Source organism: Aspergillus melleus (genome assembly GCF_016097325.1).
Source record: "Aspergillus melleus strain CBS 546.65 chromosome Unknown contig2, whole genome shotgun sequence".
NCBI lineage: Eukaryota > Fungi > Ascomycota > Eurotiomycetes > Eurotiales > Aspergillaceae > Aspergillus > Aspergillus melleus.
The window spans coordinates 5,270,774-5,289,684 of NW_025763371.1; the positions used below are offsets into that span (position 1 = coordinate 5,270,774).

The window sequence follows — 18,911 nt, forward strand, 5'->3', positions numbered from 1 at the left end:
GGTGATATTATTCAGCGAATGGCGCGGATTTTGAAGACTTCCGGACGGGGTCTGGTTTATTATATTTATTCTTATCTGGTTTGGTTCGGTGGGTAGAAGAGGATCCTCTAGTTTGATCCCTTCGTTTCTTGTGCTCTTGCTCGTCGTTCATCAGTACTGTGTAGGTAGGCGTGGATATGTGCGTTTGTTTTGATTCTGAAAGTCTCTTGATTTTGATGTTTTTTCACCATGTATGAGCTTAGTCCGTGTATCCTTTCACTTTGTTCAGTGTATCCTTTACTACTATCTAGTTTAGTCTAACCTTCGAATCTGTACGGAGTATCGTGGTTGGGTTTGTGTCAGTAGGTCTTATAGTCTATTTCTCATGGTCACTCTAATCCTAAATCCTAGAAATTGAATCATGTACATGTAATGGCCAAAGCCAAAAGATGGAGTTCAAAATCATAAAATGGATAAATGATCCCGGAGCAAGTGTTGTAGTATACATAAAGGCTTTCGTCATAGAGTACACAATTTCCAGTTCCAGTTCAAGTTCAAATCAAGGGTCAAATGGGACCTCAGAAGAAGAGAACAGTCAAGATTTGAGAATCCTTTCTTCTGTTTTTTTCCCCGTAATTTTCTCCCTCTTCTAGTCTCGTCTATGTTGCGACTAGTAAGAATCTCTTCGTTTCCTTAACGCCTTTTTGTTATCAGTCTATCCCATCCTTCTTTCTTTCCGCGGTGCTAGCATGCAGGGAAGTATAACGAATTGAAAAGCCAATAGATAAAGAAAGATGCGCAATGCAATGAATCAAGGTCAGTCGACACCAGCTAGTTAGTAGATTTCTCCAAGAAGATTCGTCACTCGTAAGTCAAATTATCGATCACTGATCGTGGGTTTGTTGGTAGGTGGAAAAGGTATAGTCAGTTAAGGAATGAACATCGCGGCTATGGTCATGAAGCCGAAATATCTAAGGAAGGGAAATTAGTTTGTCTCACGTTGGAGGGGAATAGAAGCATGGCTTGGGAGGGAGGAAGTCGACATACAGTGATGCACATCTCCAGCCGTCCTGGGACGCCACCAATTGTTCGGCACCGCTCGAAGAGTTGGATGCAATGGCAGCCGCGGCGCCCCCCACGACAGCGACAACCAGCAGACGACCAGAAAATTCAGCAATCATGGCAAACGACAGTAGTGGGAGGAGAATGGCGGCTGAGGCAATGATGATGGCCGAGTAGACCGAAGAGTTGGAGGGGCTGGAGACGGTGCGCGGTGCGAGAGAGATGAGGTCCTGGGCGTGGTCAAGGAAACGCGTTTCAGCTGCTGCAATGGGATTATGTTCTTTCATCCAGGTACGGTATGTCTCGGTATCCTGTTCCGAGGCGCGAGGTAATGTTTGCAAGACTTTACTATATGCGCTGAGGGCAGTGTCTTGCTTCATATTAGCATTATATTCTTGCTGGACTTTCTTGTTTTCGAGTAGATGGAGGACTCACTGTATTGTTGGGTCTTGTGTACCAAAACCCCCATCACTTCTTCCCTCCGATAATGGAGGGACGAGTACACCTGCGCCTGGACATCCATGCGTCGTGAGGCAGGCAAAACCTTGGTCCCCTCTTGATCGGCGGCAGCAATCCGGTGCATTTCTTCGTACTCATCCAACATGTGCAATTCTTCTTCGAGGTGTGCAATTTCATCCTGCAGGTGTAGTAGCACACGGTGGTTCACACTTTCAAACCGGCGATAAAGCGGAGGGAGCGAGGTTTCTTTACCCTCTGCGGATGAGTCCAGCTGCCAGGAAAGGAGTCCGTAGCCAGACGGTATGTGAGCAGTCTTGGTGTTTCTTCTAGATCTCCGGCTAACTCGGTGGAGATCCTCCCCGGGACTTCGAGGAGGAGAAGGCGGAAGCGGAGGCCGGTGAAAAGGGGCGGGATTTCGCGATGGATAGTATGCTTCCGGCGACGTAACTATATCAAGGTTGCGTCTAGCCGGGTGGTTGGAGCCATCGGGCAAAGGACCCGAGACGTAGGACCCATCTGTGGAGTACTTTCGATGGGAAGGGTTGTGTCTAGCTAACTGCAGGGGCACCGTGGTTGGTGAGATGTTATAGGGACCGGTGGAATTGTGGGAATCCATGGAGCCTTTGGATTTCATCGAGGAGGTTCGACTGCGTCCGTTTGCTGCCGGGGTTGTGGAGATAGGCTGGCGTCCGGCAGGTGCAGCATATGCAACCTTGGGTTGCGCAGGGGGTGCCCCTACGGACGATTTCGACGACTGCAAGCTGTCGTCATCGTCCTCCGACGAGGAAGATATCTCCGATTCCGAGTCATCCTCGAGGTATTCAAACACGTTGGGAGGCTTTTTCTCCGACTCGGTCGGCTTGGGTTTAGCATCCTGCGTTTTTGGCGCCTCAGTCGAAGCTGGTACAGCGTGCTTTAAGGCCGCGGACTGCGTAGGCGAACTTTCTTTCTTGGACTTTTCCACCGAGGACCGAGAGCCCTTGGAAGTAGCATGAGAGCCCGTTGAGACCACAGACGCCGTTGAGGTTCTGTTAGAACCGTCTTTGCGTGCCTTCTTGGAGCGACTGGACCCGGAGTAGAATGGCATTGTGATTATGATTAGGACCGGCGCGAATCAAGGGGTGAGAAATGAATTGCGTCAGAACTATGAAAAGCGCTGAAAATCTTTAGCTATTGAGCCATACCCCATCCAACATGGGGAAAGTCGAGACATGAACGAGTGAAGAAGAGATGGTTCAAGGCAGTGTGGAATGAATTGTTTGGAGGGGGGCCAGCAATCGAGGCATATCAAGGGAGGGTCGGCCAAACAGTTGCACCAAAGGAATGTAGGACAGAAAGGTATGCGTTCAGTCCCTGTCTTTTTTATTGGATTCCCTTCTCTCTCGCCCCCTCCCTTTCTTTTCTCCTATTTGATACTGACAGGCGCCCCCCGATCCGCGATCCCTGTTCTAAAGCAGGGAATGTATATCGAGATCTCGACCGACCAAGAAAGAGAATGGAGGGACAATGGTCAAACCATGCGTTCAGCCCCAAACACGGGGAAGTAAGCTGAGACAGGGCGGCAATACTGGCAGCTATTTGAAACCAAATCCCAATAATGCGACAAGAACAGGCGGAAGCCAGCGAGAATGGACGAGTCTCATTCGTCGCTGCAGAGCGTAAGAAGCGCCAAGGGCTACAGATCACCAGACGATCACCGGATGACGGTCAGAATCAGATTGTTCTTCGGGAGGGTCTTTGACTCGGGTCTTATCGCCAGCGGCCCATCAGACTGGACAAGGAGGGGAAAGAGAGGATGAGTGAGGGAAAAACAACGATAGAAGCTGGTGGGATGTCCATGGAGGGGAAGAGTTCGTGGATATATATATCGAAAGGAAGGATGGCATGCAGCACACAGATGTATCCACAGTGGGCCCTTGCCTCGGAACCGTGAGGAATTATATCATCAGCAATGTTCCATCCCCAGAGGGATCTAAACCACCGGTTGATGCGTTGGCTGGCGTTGACTCGCTGCCGATCCTGCAGGCGTGGAGTGCGATGATTGTCCCGGGCAGAGAATGGTGGGATAAGAGCAATCTATAGTTAGGGACAATTGTAGGGCGAGAGGGGCACACATCGAGGCACAAACATGTTCAGGGTGCAGCAAAGCAGAGTATGCAGGTGACTCTTTTCAATAATTTGGCTCTTTCTATTTTGTGCGAGAAAAGGATAGAGAGAGTAGAAAGAAGTAGAAAGTAGAAAGTAGAAAAGAAAAGACGATGCGGTGAGCGTAAAGTAACCCGTACGGTATTGTCACCGTCTCTGCTGCCTGAGGTTCTTCGGCGATACTGAAGGGTTTCTTGTTTCCACTTGAACTTGACTTGATCAACTTCCCAGACTTTCTCTCCCTGCATCTCTCTCCTGCCTGCAGTTTGTTCTTTGTTCCCCCCTCCTTCCCCCACCCTCCCCTGCTATCAACCACCACGCCTCTCTACCACTCACGCGCCTCCACACATGCTTCGACCATGGCTACGCCAATGCCCCAGAGCTGCCCGCTCTCTCGCCAGTCCCCGTTGTCGCCAGTCCTATATCCCTCGGCCACGTTTGCTCCCCTCTGATGCCATCTCATCTTCTTTATCGCAATCTCGAGTTAGGCATCTACAGACCTCCACCGCAGAGCCCGAAGACCGCGTTCCCCTACGAAAGCAACTCAAACAAGGTGCCAAGGCCTTGAAAGCTCACAAGCGCCAGAGGAGGGAGAGTGAGGAAGCATCCCGGCAGAAATGGGAATTGACCGTGGGCATTGAGATTCACGCGCAACTGAATACCCAGTCCAAATTGTTCTCCAGTATGTGGACCCGTTACTGGGGAGGGAGGGGAAACAAAGCCCACTCTGACCATGATCGCAAACCAGGTGCCTCGACGTCATCTACCGACCTTCCCAATTCCAATGTCGCTCTCTTTGACCTGGCCTTTCCGGGCAGTCAACCCGTTCGTCTACGAAGCCCTCATCACACCAGAAGACCTCCGACGCTGAGTTGTTTTAGAAATTTCAAATCCCAACCCTCCTTCCTGCCCTGCGCGCTGCCCTGGCACTGAACTGTGATATCCAGTCGGTCAGTCGGTTTGACCGGAAACATTATTTCTACCAGGATCAACCGGCTGGCTACCAGATCACCCAATACTATGGTACCATTCCGCCCTACCGTTAACCCGTCCCATTGATGGGACCGATCGGCTAACGCTCGGGCAGAACCCTTTGCACGAGCCGGCTACGTCGACCTCTTCAGCCACGACGGTATTGCGCCGGAAGATGGAGACCAGGTTCGCATTGGCATCAAGCAGGTCCAGCTCGAACAGGATACAGCCAAATCCCAAGAATACCCTCCCTCGACGCAACTCCTCGATTTCAACCGTGTCTCCCATCCGCTTATCGAGATCATCACCATGCCCCAAATCCATACGCCCGCAACCGCTGCGGCATGCGTTCGAAAGATCCAATCCATTCTCCAGTCGTGCAGTGCCGTCACAACGGGTATGGAACTGGGAGGTCTCCGAGCCGATGTCAACGTATCCATCCGCCAGCGGGGGGAAGTCGAAGGCACCCACCAATACGGAGGAATCGGCGGTCTCGGCCAACGCACTGAGATCAAAAACCTGAGCAGTTTTAAGGCAGTAGAGGATGCCATTATCGCCGAAAAGAACCGTCAGATCGCCGTCCTCGAGAGCGGAGGAAAGGTGGAAGGAGAGACCCGCGGATGGACGATTGGAAGCACGGAGACACGGAAGCTCCGAGGCAAAGAAGGCGAGGTGGACTATCGCTATATGCCCGACCCCGACATTCCGCCGCTCTTTATTTGTGACGACCTCGTGGCTGAACTACGGAACACGTTGCCAGCGGTCTCGGACGAGCTGATCGGGGTGTTGAAGGATCCTGCGTACGGTCTTCCCATCGAGGATGCCAAACCGCTGGTTGAGCTGGAAGACGGAGCACGATTGGAATACTACCAGGACGTGGTGGATATCCTGCGCGATCTGCAGCAAGATCAGGATTCCAAAACTCGAGCAACTCTAGGGCGCGTGGCGGGTAACTGGGTTCTTCACGAGCTTGGAGGGTTGCTGACCAAAGCAGACCTGGTCTGGGATCCGGAGCGTGTTCCCGCACAGTCTCTCGCTGAAATAATCGACCAGCTGCAGCGGAAACGGATCACCGGTCCTACGGCCAAGCAGGTATTGGCCATGGTGTTTGACGGTGACTCGCGGGCGGTCCCCCGGCTTCTGGAGGAGGAGAATCTACTTCTTCGCCCTCTTTCGCGGGAGGAGTATGTGACCCTAGCCGAAGGCGCGATTGCTCAGAACCCTCAGATGGTCGAACAGATTCGCAGCAAGAACCAAGTGGGTAAATTAGGGTGGTTTGTAGGACAGATGATGCGCATGGGGGAGAAAGGTCGCGTGGAAGCACCCAAGGCTGACGCAATTCTGCGGGAGCTTATCCTAGGGGACGGCCAGGGTCCATGAAGTGAGCCCGGTCATGTATAAGTAGTGTAACTAGCTAGTGTCAGTGTTGTAGGATATGGCATAGAAATGATACCCATTGGAACCCATGAAACCCATTAAAACCCACGAAATAGTAACCCAAGGCGGGAAATAACCCGACGGATCATCGCCAGTCCAGCCGACAGTTATCATTCCTCCCGAAAACGATTGCTAATGGAAAATGGGGGGTGGAGTTGGAATGGCGACGCTATGGCGGGCGTCTCTCCTCGACCTGTACTTAGGGGAAGCCCGCGATCCCTAAAAGCAGGTCTTAGCGATCGTCCAAGAGAAGGGCGGACGGAGGGACCCACGGTCAGCCAGGATTTAAAGCTGACTTTCTTCACGGCTTCTCCGGGTCTTTCTTTCTTTCTTTCTTTCTCTTCATTCTCTCCATTCCTCCTTGATCTGTCGTGTCTCCGGTTCTTCTTTGCTCGTCTTGTCTTCGTTCCGGCGCATTCATCCCTCGCATTTCTGAAACCTGATTCCTGAGGCAAACGGAAGGTCCACCGCGGCGGATCTTATCGCATCTCTCGCTAGTCCTCTTTGGGTTCCCCTTCTAGAAGCTTTTTCGCCGTCTTCTTCTCTTTTTCCTCTTCCTCTCTTCTCTCTCTACCACCCCACCTCTATTCAATCTCCCCTCCACCTTTCTCTTCACCATGACTCAGCCCTCCACTATCACCCAGCGCTTTCTCTCCAAGCCCAGCCACCTGGGCGTTGTGGCCGTTGGTTTCAATGGAGGCCAGGTACGTAATTCTGTGACCTTTCCTTGGCAGCGCCGATCATTCCGCCGGCGTGCAATTTCTCAATTCAAAGCTCACCAATGAATGTGTGTCTTGCAGTGCCAATCCGGTGTCGAAGCGGCCCCTCAGGCTCTGATCGAGTCCGGTCTTCTCGATCAGCTGCGCGATGACCTGGGTTACGAGCTTCACTACGACCAGACGGTACACTACTACGAGAACCAGATCCCCGCCTCTGACCCCGACCACCGAGGCATGAAGAAGCCCCGTGCCGTGAGTGCCGTGACCGAGACCCTGAGCTCGCAGGTCTACGAGCATGCCAAGGACGGCAAGTTCGTTCTGACGCTGGGAGGTGACCACTCGATTGCCATCGGTACCATCTCCGGAACCGCCAAGGCCGTTCGCGAACGGTTGGGCCGCGAAATGGCCGTCATCTGGGTCGACGCCCATGCCGACATTAACGTTCCCGAGATGAGCCCCAGCGGTAACATCCACGGCATGCCCATGGCCTTCCTGACTCGGTTGGCCCGCGAGGAGCAGAAGGATATCTTCGGCTGGTTGAAGGATGAGCATATCGTGAGCACGCGCAAGCTGGTCTACATTGGTCTGCGAGACGTGGATCGCGGCGAGAAGCAGTTGCTCCGGGAGCACGGAATCAAGGCTTTCAGCATGCACGACGTTGATCGGTAAGTCTTTTAGCCTTCTCACTGGCCCTTGTAGCTCTCCCGGGATTGAATGATTCCGACATGCATTGGACCGGGAGACAGGGTTACATGCATACTCGCATGCATGCAGGATAGAGTTGCTAACCGTGAGACAGGTACGGTATTGGCCGCGTCGTCGAGATGGCTCTGGCACACGTCGGCAACGACACGCCGATCCATCTGTCATTCGACGTCGATGCGCTTGATCCGCAGTGGGCGCCTAGCACCGGCACCCCTGTGCGTGGTGGACTGACCCTGCGCGAGGGTGACTTCATCTGCGAATGCGTGCATGAGACGGGTAACCTGGTGGCCATGGACCTGGTCGAGGTCAACCCCAGCCTCGAGTCGGTGGGTGCGTCGGAAACCATCCGCACCGGATGCTCGTTGGTGCGCAGTGCCCTGGGTGATACCCTCCTGTAAAGCGGCGTTGGGTGTATAAAACAGGGCGGCTTCCTTTTTGTTATATGCTTGTAATATTCCCCATGGATATGAAATGAAACGAATGATTAAAGTAGACTTTTTGGTACCCTGTAACGGTCGGACGCGTTGCCTGTCATCCATGTTGACACCCAATGCCCGTACCCAAGGCTGGGTCAGGGGCTTGAGCTGTAGGGTGGCCATGCTGCATGGTCAGTACCATCGCGTATTTGGAGTATAGGTGCATCTAATAATCACTCATGCCTGCTCACTGACACCATCATATTGCGATAGACAATTATAGTAGTCATTCTTGTCGTATCAGGCATATAAGCTCAGTTACCAGCCAAAGTGATATCATTGCATCAATTGCTTTGGAGAGTCAAGGAACATCGGATTCTGCGCTCATGAACCAGAGATCCGTGCGGTCATTTTCACCTGGAAGTGGGTCTCTAACGTTCTTAGTCTGGGACCTGATCTTATCTGTAGAATAGTCGCTTCTTTGGAAGTTGTAGCGATCGATCCGTCAAGGACGAGATCAGAGTTATCTAGAATAACCTCAGTACTGGCTCTCCACATGGTCGGATCTTAAATGACAACGACCAGATCAGATGATGAACAGAGCCTGCAGAACCCAGGTTGTTAGAGCTCCAAGAATAGATTGCGTTGACGATACTAAGCCATCGTCCGTCGCTTTAGCAGCCGTCGATCTTCCCCGCCACCGCAATTTCGCACCTGCCACCTCATTTATGACTTATGATGGATCAAAGAGCGGTTTCCATTCGGTCTGATTCTTCCACAATTGTGCATTCGTTTCCTTCGCTTCCTTTGTGCCTAGAATTGGACTCTCGAGTGTGCTTGTTTGTTTGTTTAGATCGAGGAGAATTGTTTGCGAAGAAGAGCCGGACCCAACTGGAAGGGCAAGACGGGGTAGACCCGCTGACATAAGGTCGACCAACGCATCAAAGCATCTCACGAGAATCAAATCAATTCACAGCAGGCAGTTTTTTTTAAATCTTCCCGACGAAGCCCAACGGGATCTCGATCTCTCCCCACTGGCTGGAGGTCGCCAGGGGATTGCGGCGCTGATGCGCTGTTCTCTTCCATTCTTTTCTCCGCCTTTCACGCTTCTCGTGCCCGACAGCATCATCTTCATGGGTCTTGCTCTCCACGTCGCTATACCGTCCATATAATACTCGAGAAGCCAACCCTATATGCCAACAATCCAGGATCGGAGACTACTTCTCATGCTGTCCGCAATCAATCCGCTCGAATAGCCACTCATCTACAAACACACAAACACATCATTGTTTACCTCCTGCCACGTCCCCGAACTACATACAGGTATACACACCCACCATGGCCGTGCGACCCTATCGTCGCAGACGCTACCACTGGCCCGAACTCCAACTCAATATATGGATCATCATCGTCCTCGCCGCCTCCGCTATCTGTCTCGGCATCTTTTCCTGGTTCATGGTCGTGCAATCCGAACTAGAGCTCGGGATACCATGGTACGTTCCTCAATCCAATGGACTATACCCCTCCCCTCCCCATCCTGATAGTAAATCCTAACCAAATCTCTCGATTGGTCTCCAAACAGGCTCTTCCCCTACATGACCGTCTCCGGCGCCCTTGGCGTCTTCTTCATCATCCTGATCCTGATCCTCGCCGCGCAACGCTTCCTCCTTCCTGGCATCATCATCGTCGGCAGCTTCATCCTCTTCGTGCTCTGGTTGACGGGTCTGATCGAGACCTCGCTGCAATTGTACGGCGTCGTCGGCAATGTCAACGATAATTGTAAAATCTACGTCGATGATAATCATTTCGGGGGGAATAATCTGCAGACGATGGCGTGGTTGACGCAGAGTACTATTTGTATGTCTTCCCTCCCCTCACCTATTGTGGTTTTGGTTTTTGCTGCTACTCAATTTCCCGACATATACCTACCACCCTCCCTTCCTCTATTGATATACACCTGCAGCTACGCGCAGCTGCATATATCTCCGAGACAAGACTAACCAGGATGACTCGTTGGATAGGTAATTGCTGGAAGACAGCGTTCGCATTCGAACTCGTCAACACGATCTTCTTTCTCTGGATGATGATCATGTCGTGGCAGGTCAATCGCGATGTTTACCATTGATTGATCCTCCTTCTCCCCGTCTCATCCTTGGTTATTTCTTTCTTATGACTTACTTCTTACTTGGGTTCCTATTCTTTCTTGTCTCAATTCTATATATGTTTATGTTTTGATGTCGGATGAAGTTACGAGGGTTATGTTTCTGTTGTCATTTACGTGTGGTTTGCTTGCAAGCATGGCGTTTCCCGTTCTTGTTCTTGTTCTTGTCCATGTTCATCGTTTTTTTCAAAAGCGCATTGCATTTATCCCGATGTACTGTACTTATAATGGTCATGTGGTTGGGTCTTCTACTTCATGTTATTTTTCTCTGTGCGCATATGTCATATATGGATTCCATGTCAATTGAGATATATCCGAGTTCAAGTCACTTAAGGTAGAGCTAGCTATTCATTCAGAATCGACATGATCACTCCTAAATACATCCCAACTTTAAACTTGTACCCCCTCTCTGAACCTTTCACGTCACGTCAAATGGTTAAACCTGTTATAGACCAAGTAAATCAAAGCCAGGTGAAATCGACGGATAGAAAGACATCAAGGTGATTGATTATGTAGGTCCTAACGCCATCGCTATGCGAGCATTGCATCGCAACTCATGTGCAACGAAATGATCAAGCACGGAAGAGAATCAAAACACAAAAAAACGGTATGGACGTCGCTTGGCTTGTTTGTCGGTTTGTCTGTCTACTTGTCGGCGGAAGATGGCAGCTCCGCAGTAGTAGGGGGGTCATAGTCCGGGTCGCTTTCCTCCCCAAAGGCCGCCATCATCTCCCGCTCCAGCTCGTCGTCGTCGTCCGCTGGGTCTTCGGGGAACCTGGCTGACGACTCTCTGGGTTCGGGCCGGGGTGTGTCATCATCGTCGTCGTCGTCACGCTGGGTCAAGTCCTGGGACGACTCGGCGCTGGCCACGGCCCGCAGTCCGGTGCTTCGTTCATACGACCGTTTGATCCGCTGCGATAAGCGCGAACCTTGCACGTCACCTCCGTCTTCGCCCTGGCTGTCTTGATCTTCCGAGTCATCCTCGCTATCACCTGGTCCTTCGCCGCGTTTTCGTTTCTTGCCCGGTGCCGCGGCCGTGGCGTCGTCCGCCAAGAAAGAGGACTCATTGTCGCTTTCGCTTTCGTCGTCGCTCCCCAGAAATTCCTTCAGCTCCTCGTGAATGGCGGCTTGCTGGTCGACATCATAACCGATCTGCGAGGTCTCGTCAAGCCCTGAGGATTTGAGAATGTCTTCCGTAGATTCCGAACCGCCGCCCTCTTCATCCGTCCAGAGCGTGCCTGTTCCCTCGTCAGACGACGAAGGCCACGACGAGCCAGGGTCAATCGGCTCGCCTTGGTCATCGGGGTGTACGGGAAGCAGGTACGGCCCCTCGTCCAACCGTTTCCACTGTGTCAAACAATCCAGCAGCCACTGGGTCGTGACAATCTTGATTTTCGGATATCGCGTGGCTTCTCGGACCTTCTGAGTGCGATTTCGGCCGGCAACCAGGTGGGTAGTCCTGAGGTTAATATTTTGGGAAATGGCGGCCCCGAAACTCTTCGTCCACAGAGAGATGTCCGCGTTCTGGGTATCTGTCCCCAGAGGAAGAACTCCCGAGAACACCAGGACTACTCCGCCAAGGATTCGGCGTTTAATTTGCGGCATGATATCCTTCACATCAGGAACCAACTTCAAGTCCACATCCCTGTCCTTCGACGGCGTCTTCTCGCCTCTCAGAGCGGCCACTCGTCCACCCAATGCCCCTAGGCGCTTCTTTTCATACTCCTCGAAGAACTGCTTATGTACTTGCTCGAGTCGTCCTTCTAGCTCAAAGAGCTCCCGGTCATGGTCCTCCAGTAGATGGTGCCGTTGCTTGCTAGGATCTTGCGACTCATCTACGCTCGTAGACGAATCGCTGCTCTCGGCCGCATCGTCCTCGGCATCCAGTTCCTTTTGCTTTTGCAGCAACGGCCGATCCTCGACCTGGTGCATGATGGTTTCCTCCTGCGCATCACTCTGCTCTTGCAACAACCTCGGGTTGTCTCCTCCGCCCATGGTCACTAATTGTTCCAATGTCGACACCTCCTCGTTCGTTCCCACTTTTGTCGTCGTCCCATTGACATGATGTTGCTCCAACGGGGCTGGTTTGGGTGCCGGCAGGGCCGGCTTTGCCGCTTCGTTTTTGGCTTCTAGCTCTTGCTTCTTGGGAAGGAAGCTCGAATTAATGTCCCCGATGCCAACGAAAAAATCGTAGGGGGACACCTTGATGAGGTTGGGGCTCCAGCGCCAAACGTCCCCACGGTCATCAATAATGACCACCATTTTGGTATCCACGGGGAACAGGCGATGGAGGTTCTTGGCCGTCAAGCTGCCACTCTCGTCACGACTGAGAATGCGATCTCCAAACAAATTCCGATCGGGATCAATGATACTTGCGATGTGCTGTGCATACGCTCTAGTGCCCATAGTGTAGATATGCAGCTCGTAGAGCTCCGCGACATTCTGCAAAAACGACTCTAGTCCTGGTCGTAACTTGACATAGTACCAGCATCCGCGCATTCCCGGGCCATCATCCACTAGCTGAAACGCTCGAACATCGCTCAAGGCTTGGTGGTTTGGGTTGTCTTTGTCTTCCATCCATTCTCCAACGGTCGGATCAACAGTAGCATGGATAATTGTTTGGTCAAGATCCACCACGAGCGAGAGCTTGCGGTTCGACAAAAGACGGCGCTTCGCGTCTTCCTCCACTCGGGTAGCTTCCCTCTCACTCACAGTGAGTGCCGTGTTATCGTGGGCCATCTGAATGGGCGCGCGCATCGAATCCGTGACTTCCGTGTTATACGTCGATCTAAAATCGAACAAATTAGACCCTCTAAGCCAGACAGCCAAGCGTCGTATGACCACTTACTCGGTCATATCCTTTCCACATTCTGCGCAGAGTCCCCCAAACTGGACCTCGTGAGCGCATGGCTCATCGATCTCGACGACGTCGACACTAACCCCACATGTCAGCGAACACGATCACACTCGCTCTTGCCCGCCGAACAGAGCGAGCCATGAGTCCAAAACTTACGGCCCCCTGATCACATCGCCCTTATTCACCTTCCACTGGACGATTTCTCCATCAACGGTTGACTCGAACTTGGCCGGGAACTTGCGCAGAACTTCATTCTTGTTGCCCAGCCCATCTCCCTCCGTCACGGTCGTTTGGTAAGAATACCAGAATAACGCCTCGTCCCTTTCCACCGCATCGCCGGGCTGTTTGAGCAACGACGTTACGGTGATCGGGTAATGGAGGCTAGACGGTAAACGCAGAAGCATGCTCCTAGGCAAGCCTAGCTTGTTTCGTTCCTAGTTCTCTTTCCCCAATTTCCTCCAAGACGGCTGGAGAAGGTCCTCCGCAGTCGGCCAGTACGGGATACAAGAAAGAAACCAATTGAGTTGTGAGGTTGGTAGCGAGCTGAGATGTATCGGGGTCGACGGCTATGGAGCCATACCCGGCGTGCGCCAATCACGGATTAAAGACAGAAGCTGGCGAAACTCAATCCGACCTATCCGAAAGGAGAAGTTCAGAAGACCAAGATTGGGGTGTGACGCTTATCGGTAAACGAAAAGGTCTGACGAGGTCTGACGTGACCGGGGTGAAAGCGTAGCTCAGATAGAAAAGCAGGAAATTTGCCACAGAACGCGACAAGGGCACGAGAAGGGAAGGAACAAAACAAGAAAGAAGATTGGAATGGGAGAGTAACTCGGGCGCCACAAATAAATAATGGGGCCAGAAATATATCAGAAGAGTCACGATGGAGTTGGGAGCCAAAGAAAGAAGGTGGTGGTGATGATGATGATGGGAAAGGCCGCGTGAGGAGCCGTGAAAGAAGGTCGGCTGCCAAGGCCAGCAAGAGCAGAGGTGCAGTTGGGCGGTCGGCAGCCCGTGCGGGGCCAGACAAAAGAACACCGACTTGGCCCAGACCCTTCCAAGGGTCCGTCTTTCATGGCTCCCTTTGTGTTTGCCTGAATGATGACCGTCGCTCCACTCTTGACAGGGCAAGAGGTCGACTCTAGTGTATTCGGCTCCTTTAGTAGCTACTTTATTCTGTGCTCAACAGCCTACCTCCCCTTAACAATCCTCGGTTGTCTCGAGGGTCAGAGCCCATGCTTGTATTGATAGTCCTTGTCAAAGAGGTTGCAAAGATTGGAGGAAGAATACGAATCATCAATATTTAGTTACTCGGTGACAAAGAAGCTAAGGCTAAGGAACTAAGGGTATGCCACACAAGGATTACCGTTTCGAAATAGCAAAATGCACATCACTCGCAACATAACTCTCTTCCCCTACCCCGAATCCTCCAGAGGGAAATCCAGGCACTAAGGCAACGCAAAACAAATAGGCCAGCTACAAAAGGGGACAGAGGCATACTCGAGAACCACACGTTGCGGAACCAGAGCAAGTCATCGTCAATATAATACTTATTTAGCCTTGGCGAGACCAACGGCGCCGTTGTCAAGGTCATACACGCTGTACCATTTCCTTAGGAACGCATCACCAAGGATGGCCAGGGGACCAACGGGCTCAGGGAAATCCATGCCGATGAAAGCGCTAATGCAGGAGCCCTGAACCTCCAAGGTGTAGTCGTAGGGAGTGATCGTGAAGTCGTGTCCACTCAGGGTGAAGGTGAGGTCGGGCAAGGACGAACGCTTGTCACACTCGATCGAGTACTGACCAGAGAAGCCCTTCTTGGCGCCGATTTCCTTGTTGCTGGGCGGGCGTTAGCAGACGGATTACACATGAGAAGAACCAAGTAAGTCAATACGCACAGGAGCTCAGCGAGCGTGGAAGGCAGAGCAATGAGAGAGGTGCCGGTGTCCAGGATAACACCGGTGTTCTCGAGCTCAGCCTTGTTGTCACCGAGAGCAACAGCATCAAACTCGACCTCCCAGTACGCCTTGCGGCGAAGAGGAATCTTGATCAGTTCACCGGTGTAGTGGTCCTTGTCAACACCACCAAAGGTAACCTCGGAGGTGTCACCTTCCTTGTTGGCGTCTCCCAGGTAGAAAGCAAAAACGCCCTCATCAAGGAGATCCTGATCCAGCAGGTTGTAGAAAGGAGGGACAATCTTGTTGACGGAGATGGTGTCAAACCCCAGTCCAAGAATGCCGTCGAAGCGACCGAAGGCAAAAGCAAGGCCGGGCTCGCTGGTTGCCTCGGCAAACAGCTGATCCTCGATCTTCAGATCACCGATCTTGACGGTGTCCTGAGAGACGTATCCACTCAAGCTGCCAGATCCATATCTGATCTCGAACTCGCTGCCGTTCTTCTTGTGCGAGGACGACGCGGAAGAGTCGTACTTGTTGTGCAGATAGCAGGCGATGGAACCACACTCCGAAGAAGGAACCCAGAGGTTGGAGCTACCGGTATCCAGGATGACCTTGAACTTCTGAGGGGGCGTGCCAATTTCGATCTCAGAGAAGTCTGGAATTGATCAGTATCTCCCGACAAGACCGAGCGGACAGATGACCTTACATTGAGCATTCAAGAAGTTGTCGACTAGCACGTCGTGGCGACCCATATCATTTACGGGACTGTTCTGGAACATCTGCTCATGAACAGAAGGACGGATACCCATGTACTTCTGGCCCAGAGCCTGCACATGGGCGTCGATGTTGTGGGTGTACTGTCAAGTCAATCGATAAGCAAATCATCAAACTATTGCGAGGATGTGGTCATGATAGAAATCCCCAACAGTGCTTGACTCACCAATTGCTCCGCTAGGGGCACTTTGTTGAGCTTCAGCTTATGAACCTCGGCGGAAGCATAGCTCAACAGCGCGGAGGCCGTGAGCAAAGAGGCCGACTTCATGATGGGCAACAGAGACGGTAGTTAGTGAAGGACAGGAACTCGAATTAAAAACCGTCTCTATGGATAGGAAGGACGATGGGGAAGGTAACGATGAGATGAAGAGAGGATGGAAAGGGAAGAGAGAACGCGGAGGGAGCGAGGTCGGGGCAAGGAGAGAGAGAGGTGAGATGAGTCGGTTGCGGAGCGACCTTGCCTAGCTGTGGAGCCGGCCAATCATGGTGCCCCAGGCTGCGTCATTCGACTCGGGGGATCATCACGGGTGCATCACTTGACTGCTGACTGTGCGGCCAAGTCCAGGACTCCAGGCACGGCCAAAGGTAGCAAGCGCCCGACTGACCAGCTCAACAGTAGGTACACCGTAGTATGTTTCAGGGGCGAGCATTTTCGGCGTGGCCATACCTGAGTAGTTGCTCTACATTCTCTTCCTTCGTACGGAGATTGGACTTGTTATCACGCGATTGAGTTGTTATCTTAGCCCATTATCTACTATGATTAACTAGTTAGTTAGGATTATCTACCTAACTACGGACTACGGAGTTCCTACCCGGCAGAAGCCGCTGCCGATGATGTAACTGTAAGACCTTCCTGAGGTCCCCGACTTACTAAGCCACTAGCCTGCCCTGCCTGCACGGGGTCTGGGCAAGAGATGTCGGTCGAGACACCTGAATCTTTACGGTCTACTCCGTTCTCCGCAGTGAGTCCGTACTTACGGTGTGGTCCCGACGAGTCTACGGATACATTTCACGGAAAGAGATGCAATACACCGGCCATTTCCCTATATAAGTGGAAGCCTAGACCTTGATGATACAACTGATAACCCCCCATTCGCCATGCACAAGTCCCATTTCCTTTCAACGCATTAATTACCGACCGTTTGCCGTTTAACGGTAGAACTCCAGCCTGTAGGGTAAAGTATTAGTCTCAACTGAAGCACATAACGAGATCGGAGGGAAGTCACGTACCTGTCTGCTTCCTGGCCCGTCTTGACCTGGGCGGAATAGGCGTCCTCAAGGTCGGACTGGATAATGTTGTACCGGTTCTTTCGCACAGCCCGGAGACCGGCCTCTTGCATGATAGCAGCAATCACGGCACCCGATAGAGGCTCGTTGCGCACGATCAGCGAGTCCAAGTCGACTTCCGGAGAAAGAGACATCTTGGAAGCAATGGTCGAGAAGATCAAGCGACGTTCCCGTCTGTCACGCAGCGACGGGAATTCGATCTTACGATCCAGACGACCCGGACGCAGCAGGGCGGGATCCAGGGTATCTGCTCGGTTGGTGGCCATAATGACCTTCACGTTGCTCGACTGTTCAAAGCCGTCCATCTGGTTCAGCAACTCCAGCAGAATTCGCTGAACTTCACGGTCGGCACCTGTCTGGGCATCGAAACGCTTGGTGGCGATGGCATCAATTTCGTCGATGAAAATGATCGCGGGGGAGTTCTCCCGGGCCATTCTGAACACATCACGGACCATACGAGGTCCTTCTCCCAGATACTTCTGGACGAACTCGGAACCGTTGACACGAATGAAGCTGGCGGTCGTGCTGTTGGCCACTGCCTTGACCAGCATGGTCTTACCGGTTCCGGGGGGTCCGTATAGCAGGACACCACGAGGGGGGTCAATACCTGCGACAGAGTCAGCCACAAAGATACTTTTCCATCCCTACCCATCACACTCACCGATCTGTTTGTAGAGGTCGAAGTGCGTCAAAGGCAGTTCGACCGCTTCCCTAATCTCCTGCTTCTGCATATCAAGACCACCAACATCCGCGTACGACACGTCCGGCTTCTCATTTTCACCAAGCATGGCAATGGAAGAGTCGGCCTCCGGGGGGAGGATATCAACGAGAGCATTGGAGTGGCGATGAAGGGCGACCGAGGATGACGGCTTGAGCTTTTCGCGATCGAGCGTGGACAAGATACGGACGACGTAATTCGACCCGGTCGACGACTGCACAATTCCAGTACTATAACAGAGATTTCGGTGTTAGCCTGTAACTTAATTGCCGGCTCGTTTGGGAACTAACTTCTGATCAATAGCTTCCATGAACTGGCCGATGACCAAGGGAACACTCTGTATCCGCTTGATTTCCTCCTGTGCGCGAACAAGCTCTCTCTTCAAGCTCCTGGTGATTGAGCGTACTTGTTAGCCGGTGTTCTTCAAGGCGATGAGAGCGTAGAGATAGCTTGTACCGTTGCTCATCCTTGATGTACTCCTCCTGTAGTTGAATGTACCTAACGGCAGCTGTCAGTACGGACTGCGAGAAGATGGCGGCCGTCCGGCATACTCTAGGTGTCTTTGGAGTTTCTTAAGCGTGGCATATTCATCGCCTCCGTCATTTGCCGTGCCCTCGATGGATTCTATGTTGGGAATAGTGTCCAACGGAGCTGACTTGGTATAAGGCGTGACGTTGTTCGCCGGATTCTCCACGGCGACGTCTCCCATGATGAGTTTTGAATAAAACAAAGAGAAGAGACGTATCTGGCGTTTGGGCTTTCGTGCAGGGTGGAGGAGAAGTTGGGGGAAGGTGGCGAGGATAGGTAGCTGGCGTGCGCTGTTGAACGAGCTGGAGGCTTCCAGGATGACTTGCCGGGCTCACGTAGGTAGCTTACCAAGTTCAGTCACGTGATATATCCCGATCCCGTGAGGCATCATCTTCTGCCCGAGTACTCCGTACAACTCATTCGGTTGCAATCAATCCACTGCATAACGAAAATCTTTCGATCCCAATGTCAGATAGCAATTTCAGATCCTTTGGGAATCTACCAAAGAAATATGCACAAGCCCTTCTGCTTAAAGAATTTGAAACCCCAAAATCACAATGCATGTAACTTCCTCTACAGGCGTTGGGTGTTATTCTAAGGCATCCAACAAGGGTCATCTTCTACCCAGCTTAGGAGAGTAATTTTCTACGGTATACTTGAAGCTGTCTAAATACTATACGTGGTCTGTGGTGCGTATAATGTTTTCAGGGGGGGACTCGGTAACATCAGTTTCGTGGCGCAATTAAATATATAGTTGCAGAAGATTGCCCGTGGAATTCACGTCGGACAATGAC

General features: G+C 52.1%; 8 protein-coding genes across 8 annotated transcripts; 3 read left to right on the top strand and 5 right to left on the bottom strand.

Moving 5' to 3' along the window:
- Window positions 1-907: 907 nt before the first annotated feature.
- LDX57_004678 (uncharacterized protein) lies at window positions 908-2,587 on the bottom strand (the record flags this gene model as incomplete). The annotated part of the gene is made up of 3 exons (XM_046086350.1): window positions 908-950; window positions 1,027-1,411; window positions 1,477-2,587. The coding sequence occupies 3 exons, from the start codon at window positions 2,585-2,587 to the stop codon at window positions 908-910; spliced, it is 1,539 nt and encodes a 512-aa protein (XP_045942313.1).
- A 1,406-nt stretch (window positions 2,588-3,993) lies between these two features.
- On the top strand, window positions 3,994-5,997 carry LDX57_004679 (glutamyl-tRNA(Gln) amidotransferase subunit PET112; the record flags this gene model as incomplete). Its single annotated transcript, XM_046086351.1, has 4 exons — window positions 3,994-4,327; window positions 4,394-4,470; window positions 4,527-4,668; window positions 4,733-5,997. 4 exons carry the CDS (start codon window positions 3,994-3,996, stop codon window positions 5,995-5,997), a joined length of 1,818 nt encoding a protein of 605 aa, XP_045942314.1.
- A 674-nt stretch (window positions 5,998-6,671) lies between these two features.
- CAR1 (arginase) lies at window positions 6,672-7,876 on the top strand (the record flags this gene model as incomplete). Its single annotated transcript, XM_046086352.1, has 3 exons — window positions 6,672-6,758; window positions 6,855-7,438; window positions 7,573-7,876. The coding sequence occupies 3 exons, from the start codon at window positions 6,672-6,674 to the stop codon at window positions 7,874-7,876; spliced, it is 975 nt and encodes a 324-aa protein (XP_045942315.1).
- A 1,356-nt stretch (window positions 7,877-9,232) lies between these two features.
- Window positions 9,233-10,019, top strand: LDX57_004681 (uncharacterized protein; the record flags this gene model as incomplete). Its single annotated transcript, XM_046086353.1, has 3 exons — window positions 9,233-9,387; window positions 9,477-9,751; window positions 9,916-10,019. The coding sequence occupies 3 exons, from the start codon at window positions 9,233-9,235 to the stop codon at window positions 10,017-10,019; spliced, it is 534 nt and encodes a 177-aa protein (XP_045942316.1).
- Window positions 10,020-10,700: 681 nt separating this feature from the next.
- Window positions 10,701-13,316, bottom strand: fcpA (protein-serine/threonine phosphatase; the record flags this gene model as incomplete). Its single annotated transcript, XM_046086354.1, has 3 exons — window positions 10,701-12,843; window positions 12,904-12,990; window positions 13,069-13,316. 3 exons carry the CDS (start codon window positions 13,314-13,316, stop codon window positions 10,701-10,703), a joined length of 2,478 nt encoding a protein of 825 aa, XP_045942317.1.
- Window positions 13,317-14,462: 1,146 nt separating this feature from the next.
- APR1 (aspartic proteinase precursor) lies at window positions 14,463-15,852 on the bottom strand (the record flags this gene model as incomplete). Its single annotated transcript, XM_046086355.1, has 4 exons — window positions 14,463-14,751; window positions 14,811-15,465; window positions 15,517-15,667; window positions 15,751-15,852. The coding sequence occupies 4 exons, from the start codon at window positions 15,850-15,852 to the stop codon at window positions 14,463-14,465; spliced, it is 1,197 nt and encodes a 398-aa protein (XP_045942318.1).
- An 881-nt stretch (window positions 15,853-16,733) lies between these two features.
- rpt3 (proteasome regulatory particle base subunit RPT3) lies at window positions 16,734-17,422 on the bottom strand (the record flags this gene model as incomplete). The annotated part of the gene is made up of 2 exons (XM_046086356.1): window positions 16,734-16,752; window positions 16,815-17,422. The coding sequence occupies 2 exons, from the start codon at window positions 17,420-17,422 to the stop codon at window positions 16,734-16,736; spliced, it is 627 nt and encodes a 208-aa protein (XP_045942319.1).
- Window positions 17,423-17,515: 93 nt separating this feature from the next.
- RPT3_2 (26S proteasome regulatory subunit 6B) lies at window positions 17,516-18,298 on the bottom strand (the record flags this gene model as incomplete). The annotated part of the gene is made up of 4 exons (XM_046086357.1): window positions 17,516-17,819; window positions 17,880-17,978; window positions 18,046-18,087; window positions 18,141-18,298. 4 exons carry the CDS (start codon window positions 18,296-18,298, stop codon window positions 17,516-17,518), a joined length of 603 nt encoding a protein of 200 aa, XP_045942320.1.
- Between the last annotated feature and the right edge of the window lie 613 nt (window positions 18,299-18,911).